The following is a 12,089-nucleotide window of genomic DNA, read 5'->3' as shown; positions in this document are numbered from 1 at the left end:
TTCAGTGGCTAATGCAATGTTTATCAGACTAAAGAAAAAAGAGAGAAGACTGTGGCCCCACATCACTGATCAATTCTTTCCACATTAGGTGGAATCCAGCAGGACACTGTGACAAATGGCAGACCACGGGATCAGATAAACACGATTTCAGTCGGTGACAGGCATGAAGCAAGAAGACAGATACAGCTGAGAGCTGCATACAAGACTGTGAGCTTCAGAGTGATATCATGCAGACAGAGTGGACACTGGAGTACATAACTATCGATTTGTTGCCTGGAGTTTTATTTCAATACTGGATAGCAGAGGAGGCACTCCCCTGACCTAAGAAGAAGTAGCCTACTCCATACAGTTATACCCTTGCTTTCACATTTTACTTATGTTAAGATACATTAAGTAATTACAGTAAAAATGCTTTATAATAGATCAAGTATAAAGATCAAAGATAGAGAGTATAAAGAGCAAAATTATTGATTATCCAGGAAGGCCTCTGTCAGAGTTTTGTATTAATGTATAAAGTATTTGTAAGTGGACCCACAACAATGAATCATATTTTTAAAAGCTTGTGTATTTTATTTAAAACGTATAATCTCAAAAACGTATCATTCAGATATAACATAAAACATACAGAATATCCCTGTGTTCGCACAGATATACAGTATGTCCAGTGACAGATGCTAGGCGGCGGTAACGCACCGTTTAGTATGGGCGTCAAAAAAATTGAGATTGTCCAAACAGGATTCCGTACCTACGTCACCATTCAGGAAAAGATGGCGGCCGTCCTGGCAAGGAGGGTGTCCGGTGTGTATTATCAATTTGACATTCACATTTTTCATTTCACTCATGTTTAGTATACCAACTGTGTTTTAATGTACTGGACTGTCGGGGCGGCTTCATAATTTATTCGTACTTGTAGTATCCAGGTGAAGTCGGTGCATTAGCTAACAGTGTGTGACGCTAGCGAGGTTTTCTCTGTGTTGTGTCTCGTTTCATGTTTTCATGTTGTCCCTGTGTGTTACAGGGCTGCTGAGGCCACTCTCTGCCTCTCTATGTGCCAGGACACCACAGCTTTGTCAGCTCTCCAGCCTTACCCTGACTCCGACGCTCTACAGCGCCGCTGCAGCCGCTGTCCGCGCCCCTCTGCGGGCTGCAATGTGTCAGACACCCCGGTACAACATCCTGCAACGGTAAAGGCCAGGATCAGCACTACTGCTGACATCCACACTACTGCCGAGGGGTTACAATATCATTAAGCTCTTGATAATAAGCTCGTCACCCCGTGTAGTTACTGCCTGCTCCAGCAGGTCACTGGAAATTTACAGGACAGGTTAATAAAGAGAAACAAAACAGAGAGTAACCCTGTGTAATAGGCAGTTGTTTAGCAGTATTAGTAAGGTATCCAGATTCTGATTGCCATCCTGTGACAATTTCCAACCTGGACAGCAACCTCACTTTCTGCTCTATATCCCTGAATGCCGATGTTCTCTTATTAAGTTGCTTTATTTTAATAATGTTAGCAGAGGTGTTTTTATGTTTGGTGAAGTAGCTCAACATTGCAATAAAACTGATAGAAATTCACAGCATGTCATAACATTGTGTGAGTCTTAAGTTTTCGGTATCACACTTGCTGTTACTATAGAATCTCTTTTTTTCTTTTTATTCAGTGTTGTGAGCACCAAAAATGTTTTTATTCACCTACATTGTATTTAGTAACATATTTAAAGTAATAGTGTTGTGCTTCTCTGTGTTGTTGCAGTGTATCAGCTCTTGTTCCCAGTCTGACTGTACAGCCAAGCAGAAGTCTGACATACTACAGTCTGAAGAAGGGAAAGAGGAAGACTGTAAAATCGGTCACAGAAAGGTTCATGAGGCTGCATTGTGGACTTTGGATCAGACGCAAGGTTTGTTTTACCATTAACTGCCAAAATGACTGGATTGTTTTTTTTATACACACACACACACACACACACACACACACACACACACACCACACACACACACACACACACACACAATGTAGCCAGTCTGACATCTTGTTATTGGGTGTAAATAGGCTGGATACAAGAAGAAACTGTGGAAGAAGAAACCTGCCAGACGAAAGCGCCTGAGGGAGATCGTGTTCTGTAACAAAACACAGAGCAAGCTTTTGGATAAAATGACAACTTCTTTTTGGAAGAGGAGGAACTGGTATCTCAATGATCCATATATGAAGTACCATGACCGGGTCAACCTCAAAGTGTAATCTGCTGATTCACGTAGTGACATCTTGTTTTCTGTTTGGATATAAAGTAATAATGTGATATGCTTAATAAAGTCATATGTCTCCAGTGATTTTTGCTTTTGAATGTTCTTTTAATACAATGAGAAAAAAGATTTAAACACACAGTCAAAATTTTACTTGATATTTAATGACTGTAAATCGATTTAAACAGAAATATTTAATCCAGTGGAACAGTAAATTGACAGCCATAAATCATCATGTCGTCACATCACTGCTTTTAGTTTATAATTCACAACCAAGATTAAATTTAAGGAATTTGACATTCTGGCCTGCCAGAACAAAATTGCTTAGGATAACTTAGTAAGCTGTGTCTCTTTGTGTTTACCAGTAAATAAGACATTATTTATATGTATGTATAGCCAACTTAAAGTCATTATACTTACAGTCATAACATTTCATGTTCTTTCTAGAAAGCAATTGAAAATGACAAAAGCTAATTGTGTAATTGTTTTACCAGCGTGGTGTCTGAGGAGGCCAAGAGCTTCACACAAAACTGCTGAAGAAATCCAATTTTCAGACAAATTAATAACAAAGATCATGCAATGATGAGTTTATCTGTTTACACACAAGTATACAAATCTGCTAATTAGCAGCGTTTTTTTTTCTCCATTTTCATTTGCATGAATTTTAATAGAAGGAAATCACCTCCAACACTAACACTGATACTACTAACGCTGAAACACATGATCTGATTTTTCCTGTTATATATATTTTTTCATTTATCCATTAAAAGGACATTTCATGTGCATAACAAGTGTTATCTACAACATCAGAGTGAATGACGTGTAAACAGAACAGTTGTACCTGAGAAGCTTTTGTTTCAAACTTCAAACCACCTTAAATGATACAGATACAATGATGAAAATTATAAATCTACTGCGTAAATCCAACCATCAACAACCAACACAGTGATACTTTGTGTAAAAATTTTGCTATGATTCAGGCTCAGTGAATTAAGTACAGGATGAAAACATACGATGCATTGCCACGCTATATTAACTTAAATCTAAGTTTGTAAACCTGCAAACCCAATATAGGCTCTCTCATGAATTCCTAAAGAATAACGGAAGCAAGCAGAAGGTAAGATTTAGTGTCGCTCAGTTAAGCAGAGCATTACACAGTGATTACAAACATGGAAAAAGAACCATGTTCACCTACAGTTAATATTGACTCATTTCATATCAATTTCTGCTACAGCTGAAAGTGACATATTCCTAATCGGCCTTAAATTGCACAGTTTGTCAAATAAATGACAAAATGTGTTTAGAAACCTACAGTAGATTGTCAAAAACAGTCTGCTACACTGAGAAGTCCTCTTGTGGTAGTGACTTTTTTCTTTTATCTGTGATACTGATCTTATTACCTCTTACAGAAGTAATTATTTCTTTACCACAGAGAAAATGGATAATAATGGTAAACATTTTAATGATAATATTCAGCTACTAATTTGCTATGATTCTTTGATTTCTCGTTGTCATTTTTGGCAATTTCATCGAGTATTGAGGGCAGTAATTTATATTCTAAACATAGTGCAAAAATGATGTTGTTGTTTAATGAGAACTTAGCTGTGTTAGAGATAGTTAGATCATGTGAAGAGACATTTTATATTCTCATATCTCTGCTGTCTCTTTCTTTAAGGCTTTAATAGAGAGGTAAATAACAGAATATTGTCTGCCACTGCTGCCTGACTTATCATTACTATAAGGTAGATTGGTTTTTGTTTTGGGGTAATTGACTGATTTCTCAATACCTTGAAGTGTTAATTAATCAGTGCAGAATTCAGAAGCTCTCAGATGTTTCTCCAGAGCAAATAGATTAAGAATGAACAAACAGCCTCGCCTTTTCTTTTGATCCTTGGCTTGTAACACATTCTCTAACAGTGACCACGTCATTCTCGATGCCAGCTGTAGTATTCAGTGACAGTACATTCTGTTTAATAAACAGCGGACTAATGACTGAGAAGACACACATGCGATTGCCTACCCAAGACCTGATATATAAAAACAATCAAATCAGAAAGATGAAGTACACACAAACTGTACAGAAATACATATTCAATAAACCACAAACTCAAAGTGTCTATCAGCATGGAGCCCATTCACTCATTTTTCCTAAGTCAGTGTCACAAACCTCCTTTAGTTAATCATGAGCCACAAGCTATATACTATATATATAGAGGGGTCATCATAGGTCACTTTGGTAATACCTTATTCCAAAGCAAGGCTGCTTCAGTCATGTAGCTTTTGGCCATTCAGTATTTTTACGTCTTGCAGCAAAGGCAGCTGGAGTAGTCTTGAGGACAGTTTCACATGGCTTCATTGTTCGAAGAAAGAGCACTCCTGGATCTTGTGAGAGGCCTTAAAACTCTAAGAGGAGGCTAGAAGAGACGACAGATGAGGAAAAAAACAGAGAGAGACACAGAGTTTAGTCAGCTAATAGCTATAAATAGTTGCATATTTAATAAGGGATATGTCTGGCATTATTCTATATTTTACTTCTTGTCAACAAATCCCATTAAAGAACCAATAAAGCACCAACAAAGTGTTTGTTCATCTGTAGCTTCAGTAGCTTGGCTACAGCTCTCAGTCCAATGCCCATAGGTTCCTTCAGAGGATGTTAATTTTTAAAAGCAGGTCACAAACACATGTAATTTCACAATTTCCTAAAACAGCTGGGTATTGTAGTTTTTTTTAGGAAATACTGCTAAAACAGGTGTAAGAAGTGCATTTGCTGGGGACTATTTTTAGCTGTGGATTAATAAGCATTTGGTACAGCAGGATGGTGTATCTGGAAATGACTGAAAATAAACTACAGTGCCTGTGTTCATCGTAATGAAAGAACATGTCAGCCAGTACAACAATGTGGCACACCGACGTGTTTTTAATAGTGATTGGACAACTACACACGTCTGTGGCACAGAGAATTAAGCTCAGGCTTTGGCTATACACAAACAATACTTGTTTGTAGGATTAATTAATTGTTGGTTTTGGTCTTTTCATGGGGTTTGACAATAATTAAAATATATAACATTGCTGGCATCTTCCTTCAAACAGCATCACCATGCCAAACAAAGTGATTTTAGATGTTGAAATTTATGAATGAATACCAGCTCATTCAAGGGATTGATTTGGCACAACCATTTCCATGAACATAACAGCAACAGTGAAAGTTATTATCAGGGGTGAAATACACTGGAGGGCAATCCATATCAACATGTCAACCATGTTTGGACGTTTCCCATGCCACATGTCCAAACACGTGAGTCGTTATAATCATACAAGAGCAACATCACACATTCATTTGCTTAACAATAATTCCAAATAATGCATGACTTGGCTTCATCAGTGCAGAAATCCTATTAGAAGGCAGACTCTCCACATTTGCATAAGTACTGAACCATGATGATTTATTTAGCCACACAGCCATAGAAATTAGTGATTCAGTGAGTAAATCACCACTCTCAGGGGGCAGTTAGGATCAGGCAGCAGCTGAGCAGCCACGTTGACGAGGCGGTGTACCTCAGGAGCCTTCCTCTTAGTCAGTCTGAGCTGTGGAGAGCTCAACGCTGCCTGCACCCCTTTCCCCACCTCCTCAGGCTGCTCCGGGACTGGGGGAGTGGGAGGTGGAGAGGGCGTGGCAGGTGGAGAGGGTGGAGTGGACTGGGATGTCAGTGAGGGTGTAATGGGTGTGGACTCAGACTCAGAGGGTGAAATGGTCTGGGACGGCGACTCCTTGGAGTCCCATTGGTCCAGCCCCAACACCTCATATTCAGTCATGTCAAAATCCTGTCCTGCACCGTGGAAAAAGGTCGGTGGAAGGGATTAACAACATGTGAATCCTTTCTCTGATCTACAGCATCACCAAACGCTTTTTGTGTAATTGCTGTAGTAAGGCAACTGATTTTGGTCAGTGGGGATTATGAAAGTTGATATGATAATGCATAATCATTCTGAAGACCACAGAGCAGAAGCCAAATAGGAAGTCATGATAGGCAGAAACAAATTTGTGGCAGCACTAACAAGGATAACAAGGCCAATCTTATTAGGCTTCTGTTCGTCTTTTCAGTCAGCTGCAGAATCATATCCAACAGAACGCCAAAACATATACGTTGCGTCCCTGTTCAGATGGTGTTTAAAATGTTACAACAGCCTTAAAGGGCACGTTTGGTGATATTCTATATTTTTCTTATTGTCAACAAATCGTATGGAAAGACCAAAGCCAACAATGAACAGACCTACTAACAAGCAGCAAAAGCCTGATATAGTTTATTCCTCTGTTCCACAGGGCACTGTTATTGTCCAAAAATTATTACAAACACATCAGTTAGCCACACTGTTGCACAGAGTGACATGTTCTTTCACTATAGTGAACATGGGCACTATTTCATAAAAGCCCTGGATTGTCCTGTTAAAAACTCACCAGTGCACAAAATAGCTATAAATCTGCAGCTGGAAGTTTTCCCCAACAAATGCACTACTTAATCCTGCTTTTGCAAATTTTCTGAAAATGCAGTGTCAAGTTGTTTATTTGATGATTTACATCTTCAATTGGAACCAAAAGGCTTTGGACCTAAGCCACAGACAGGGTGTGGAAGTCAGGAAGTACTAAGAGATAGACTAAAACATGATCATGGGATTTGTTGACAATAAGAAAAACATATTCATCAGTAATCTCACCAGGATTCCTTGTTAAATAACAAAGGTTAACTCTGCCTTAAAGGTACAGACAATTCCGTCCGATGTAAATATTATTTCTAATTTTATATACAAAGGGATAATTATCATCTGAAAAACATGACACCCGATCCAGACTAAAACAAACCACAAGTGTTTTCACATGATGTTAAACTGGGAACAAGTCCCCGCAGCCACATGTGAGTTTTATCACAGGATGGTTAGTCTGGCGGCCCCGTGAGGCCCGACCTGCTCCAAACAGGAAGGCGGGACTGAGGTTAGGGGGCCACTCAGGAAAGCAGAGGTACTGAACAATATCTGTTGGCTTAAACAAGCTTGAACAGGAAGACAGAAATCTAGATGATAATCTGTCTGACTTGAACCAAACAGGCACCGCTATTTCATTACAATAGCACTCTGAGCAGGCAGTATGGTAACCATTAATATCAACTCATTTTATAACAAACATATATTCTCAATACCAAAAGAGTATTAATACGTCTCTAAATCACTATTAGCTTGATGGTTAAGGTCAGTCTCTACAGTGGCTTTACTTTACTTTTCTGTATTGGTTTGGATAATGTCTCCTTACCCTTGTTGTAGCTCTCTGACTTGCTGCGCATCATAGTTCTGGTCCGATGCTGTGCTGCTGCAGGCTGCGTGGTATCAGGGCCGGAGTTAACAGAGTCAGACTGGTAGGAAGACAAATCCTGCATGCTGAAACTCCTCAGTCTGTCGGACAGGACTCCTTGGCCCTAGGACAGGACACAGCAGGTATTTATTTTAGTGTCAGCAGCAATGTGAGATATTTAGAGCGTGGATCATATTTATGGGCTTAAATAATTTGGTGCAAACGTTACTAGGGCTACTGGATCTTCTACTTTAAAAACATCCAAAGCTCTATTCAGTAGGCCTACTTCATTATGTGAATAGCAAACAACATGACAGGCCTGATACTCTTATCTACAGTAACCCTATACTGTACCCCAAGTCAAAACAAAACAAATGTCCAGAGTCTGCATTACCTTTGTTGCAGCCATGACTGCAGCTGTGGCTGCAACATTTAGCCCTTTTCTCCCAAAATGCACCAGTGTGTCATAGCTTTTGTCCTTGGCTTGGCAGATGTACTCATCAATGTCCTGAAACAAGTACAAACAGTGATGTGAACGTAGTATCTCTCATTGTTGCAGTGGGATTCATTTCATGCCGTGTTGACAAGTGTTTCTTGAAATTGCTTGACTGCAACATTTAACTCTGTGACTTTTGATCTTCACAAAACTCACTTATCTGTTTCCTGACTCACACACGGAGGAAAAGGGAAAAGGAGACATGGAAGAACACCGTGACATTTCCTCTCCCCTGTCTGGCAAACACATTTTTTTTAACAGCTAAAGTGGAAAAGCGAATCGGCACAAAGGCAGTTTTGTTCTCTGGACTGTCGCAAAGCTCAAATTCTATTAGTCACAAAACCACGCAGTCCAACTTAAAGCATGGACTGAATATTTTCACCAACGCCTCTCCTTGAACTGATACAACAAAGGAAGGGATTTCACCTTTTCTTTTGAGGAAAGTGTGGGATGGACAAACTTCCTGTACAGCACACTGGAGCCTTTAGTATAAGGGGACAACAGCCACACCACAAAGGCTATCTTCAGTTCATAGTAGAAAGGAAGCCTGCAATGGAGACAGACAGCAAAACATAATGATGGAACATGTTATATGTTTTTCATGTAACAAAATATGTTATGTGATAAATACACAAGATAAACTACTCTCCATGGAGGACCCATTAACAATTAAATATCTGAGGTCACTTACCAACAAAGAAACATATCTGTAAATACTTCCACAGTCGTGAATAGGGCAAATATTATCCAGTACATCATCCATTTCACCTAAAATGTAACAGTGAAAAATAGTTTAAAAACCTATGCATAACATCTCGTAGAATCATATCTACAAGGACGACAAGGCAGAGTATTATTTCAGAACTAAAAATACAAATAATATACTCACATATTCTCTCACATCTTTTGATTTCACAGCTTTATAAGAGGAGTATGCAGGATATAGTGTACCAAACACAAGTCTGAAAGACAGAAAATGTGCCCATCAACTCCAGAAACAAAACATCTAACACTGCAGTCCAGCAGATATTTAAAATGTGCATGAATAACATTAAATCAGGACATTTTAAATGCAATAAATCATGATTATGGACAGTATATTATGGGTTAAGCAGAGATTTGATATAATACAATAGCAGCTTGACAGGTGAGATCAAGGTAAATCAGAAAATGCACATCAACTTCTTCCTTCTAGAAAGAAACCATTAAATCAACCACGCATTAAGTCTAATTTTCCCACGGCTGATTGGGCTACATAAACTGTCAAGGTAACAAACTCCCAGGCATGAGGTAAAATTATCTTACATGTGTTTTCTTCTTTTTTTTTTTTCTTTAAATTTCTATTCCTGTGTTGGACACCTGTGCTGCTGGGTTGTCCGGACAGAGACAGCACCCTGTTGAAGTGCTACAGCCCAGCAACAGCTGTGTTTGAGTGCGACCTGCTCAAATTACTGACCCACATCATGTTGCAGCGCCCAGGCCTGGCCGGCTAACTGTGCTCTCACAGAGTTTAGAAACACAAGGACACTCAAAATAAAATGTGTCAGCTCAGGGGTGTTGCAACTAAACGTCTCTCTCTAAGGCTGGATCCATAAAATGACATACATAACCACGTATTGAGCAGCCAGAGCTAATAAAGACTAATCTATGTAACAAGATCTTGTAATCTAACTTCAATTGCTTCACTATTTTGAGGTTGGGCCTGCTGTTGGTATACTCCACACGGTCTGTAATGGCGCTGATTCATACTTTGTGCAGGTAAAAATAGCCATAACCTACTGCAGGCTATTAACTGTGCTCTTATTGTTTAATCTCATTTAAACACCTGATTATAAGGAGACACGTTGAGATATATTCCAACTTGTGTTATTACATGACTAACTCTTGCTTTGTAACCTGAGAAGGCTGACCCATCCCTTTTGTTTTTTTTCCAATATGGGACATCAACAGAGAATATAGCTCCACTCAAAGACCGCTCCTGTTGTTCAGTCACCTCGCCACTCACTGACATTTAGGCCCCTGCCACTGCCTCAAATTACTGGATCTGACACATTTTATCATCTCATGGATGATAATACATTATTCAGCCAATCACGTCACCTCTTTGTCTGTGATAAAAAAAAAGCCACTTGATAAACACAAAAGAGTGCCAGGCTGCTGAGCGCTGTCTAGAAATACAGTAGGTCTAAACAGGCCTGGCTCAGCATTCCTGCTGAAACGGCAAAGTACAATCCTGAGGAATTCACACTGTCGTTCAGTCAAAAATTAATAGACCGACATCTGCTCTCCCTGCACACTGACGTCTGATTCTGCTTAAAAATTAGACAGAAAATTGCGGGGGCTTTTAAAGCGCGCCGCTCCTGCACCGTCAATGAGCGCCTCAAAAACCCGCACCGACCAGGAGCCGTAATTTATTAGGATTCTAATCTGTGACAGAGAATATAGAGTGAAATGAAAAATAAAAGACTTACACCACAAGCCTAGAGATGATCCAGGAGACCATTGCGCTGGAGAGGCGACAGGACGCGCTGTCTGCGGGGAGGAGTTTCATCCAGATGACAGGCGCGTCCAGGCAGCAGCGTCTGGACGCACACAGGCGGCAACGTGATGCAGGATAAACAGTAAGCGGAACGTAACTGTTATCCATAGATGGCAGTGTTGCATTGCACAGACGACACAGATACCCAGCATGCCGGGTGAGTAAAGACGAGTCTGTCTTGCACGCTGTGTTTTATCATGGTCTAGATGTGAAATTATGTATGCACGGCCTGACTGGACCCACTGACACCCTCTGCCTTGTCTGTGTATCCAAGGTCACATATACAAATATCTTGTTAGGTCTGACAAACAGTTCAAGACCCAAAGAGATTCAGCTCATGATGGTGGAAAACAGAGAAAAGCAGCATTTTTTTGCATTGGAAAAGCTGAAGGTGGTGTTTTTGCTTGAAAAAAATGACTGAAGAGATTAATGGATCAGCAAAAACAGTTCATTTGTTCTGTTGACTGATTAGTCTGCTGATCAACTAATCGTTTCAGCTCTACCCAATATAAACTAAAATAAAACCGCTCTTTAAACTAGTTTTTGACACAGGACCAATGAGATAGAGCCTCAGTATTACAGCGGCTAATAATCACCTTAGTTGATCTGTTTAAATGATTAAAGAGTCATAATACAGTGGTGAGTTAAAAGTGGTTCTATGTACAGTTTGTTGATACTGTAAGGAGAGAGAGTTTATTAAATGTTCATGCCTTTGCCACTTGGTGTTATTGAATAAATAAATCAAATACATTTGAGCCTTTGACTTTAGTCTGCACCTCTTTTTGAGTATTGGGACAACTAAACCAACCTGAGGATGTCTACAGAAATCTGAATCAAAATGTTAATGAGTGAGATTTTTACCTGGCTTTGAAATGTCTCGACCTCTGGCCACTAACCTGAGAACACCTGCGCCATTAGAGCTACAATGTCCAGCCCCTGGCCTACATACTGGAGCCTGAGAACAGAGGCAAAGGTTTTGTTACAGTACAACAAAAGCTGCCGAGGGAGGGCTGTGGCTGGTTGAAATCTAATCCTTTTGTCCATTTTAAAGCCAAGGGAATGGCTTCAAAACAAGGGTGGCCCAAAATGCACTGCTCCATAAAGGAAGAAAACAAAACAAAAACCGAAAACAGACTACTCATCAAAACAGTGTAACACGATGTAATACTTCCATCATGTCACAGGTTAAACAAGGCAACAAGAAGGCAAAAAATGAATAATTTGCCTAATAATCAGTTTCTGAGTCACAACTCTAGCATTAGATAATTGGTGGATTGCAGTCACTGGACTACAGGATGATGAAAAGTGGCCCTCTTGGTCATTTAACTCTTACCTGTTCAAACAACTGGTTTCAGCTGATGAACAAACTGGCAGACATGCAGTACAGTTTCTGACCTGCTGAGTGGGCTATTGCAAGCCAGCAGGCTCAGACTCCCCAAAAGCTGATGAGAACAGACCTACTGTTTAGTGTA

General features: G+C 39.8%; 2 protein-coding genes across 2 annotated transcripts; one reads left to right on the top strand and one right to left on the bottom strand.

The window, feature by feature from the left end:
- Nucleotides 1-686: 686 nt before the first annotated feature.
- mrpl35 (mitochondrial ribosomal protein L35) lies at nt 687-2,328 on the top strand. Its single transcript, XM_018690164.2, has 4 exons — nt 687-798; nt 1,019-1,184; nt 1,754-1,898; nt 2,051-2,328. Exons 1-4 carry the CDS (start codon nt 702-704, stop codon nt 2,237-2,239), a joined length of 597 nt encoding a protein of 198 aa, XP_018545680.1. The 5' UTR covers nt 687-701; the 3' UTR covers nt 2,240-2,328.
- A 55-nt stretch (nt 2,329-2,383) lies between these two features.
- Nucleotides 2,384-12,009, bottom strand: reep1 (receptor accessory protein 1). The gene is made up of 8 exons (XM_018690162.2): nt 10,550-12,009; nt 8,968-9,040; nt 8,770-8,846; nt 8,505-8,625; nt 7,977-8,090; nt 7,544-7,706; nt 5,797-6,068; nt 2,384-4,655 (listed from the first exon to the last, which is right to left on the bottom strand). The coding sequence occupies exons 1-8, from the start codon at nt 10,723-10,725 to the stop codon at nt 4,584-4,586; spliced, it is 1,068 nt and encodes a 355-aa protein (XP_018545678.1). The 5' UTR covers nt 10,726-12,009; the 3' UTR covers nt 2,384-4,583.
- Between the last annotated feature and the right edge of the window lie 80 nt (nt 12,010-12,089).

The sequence above is a fragment of the Lates calcarifer genome, linkage group LG19, assembly GCF_001640805.2.
Source record: "Lates calcarifer isolate ASB-BC8 linkage group LG19, TLL_Latcal_v3, whole genome shotgun sequence".
In the NCBI taxonomy this organism is placed as follows: Eukaryota; Metazoa; Chordata; class Actinopteri; family Centropomidae; genus Lates; species Lates calcarifer.
This window is presented reverse-complemented; position numbering and strand designations above follow the sequence as displayed.

Excerpts from the sequence above, each read along its gene's own strand:
- mrpl35 (XM_018690164.2), top strand. The coding sequence starts at position 702 with ATGGGCGTCAAAAAAATTGAGATTGTCCAAACAGGATTCCGTACCTAC. Across the intron at positions 1,185-1,753 it reads CGGTACAACATCCTGCAACG|TGTATCAGCTCTTGTTCCCA; the intron begins GTAAAGGCCAGG and ends GTGTTGTTGCAG. Across the intron at positions 1,899-2,050 it reads GACTTTGGATCAGACGCAAG|GCTGGATACAAGAAGAAACT; the intron begins GTTTGTTTTACC and ends GGGTGTAAATAG.
- reep1 (XM_018690162.2), bottom strand. The coding sequence starts at position 10,725 with ATGGATAACAGTTACGTTCCGCTTACTGTTTATCCTGCATCACGTTGC. Across the intron at positions 8,847-8,967 it reads CAAAAGATGTGAGAGAATAT|GTGAAATGGATGATGTACTG; the intron begins GTGAGTATATTA and ends GTTACATTTTAG. Across the intron at positions 6,069-7,543 it reads GTCAGAGAGCTACAACAAGG|GACAGGATTTTGACATGACT; the intron begins GTAAGGAGACAT and ends TCCACGGTGCAG.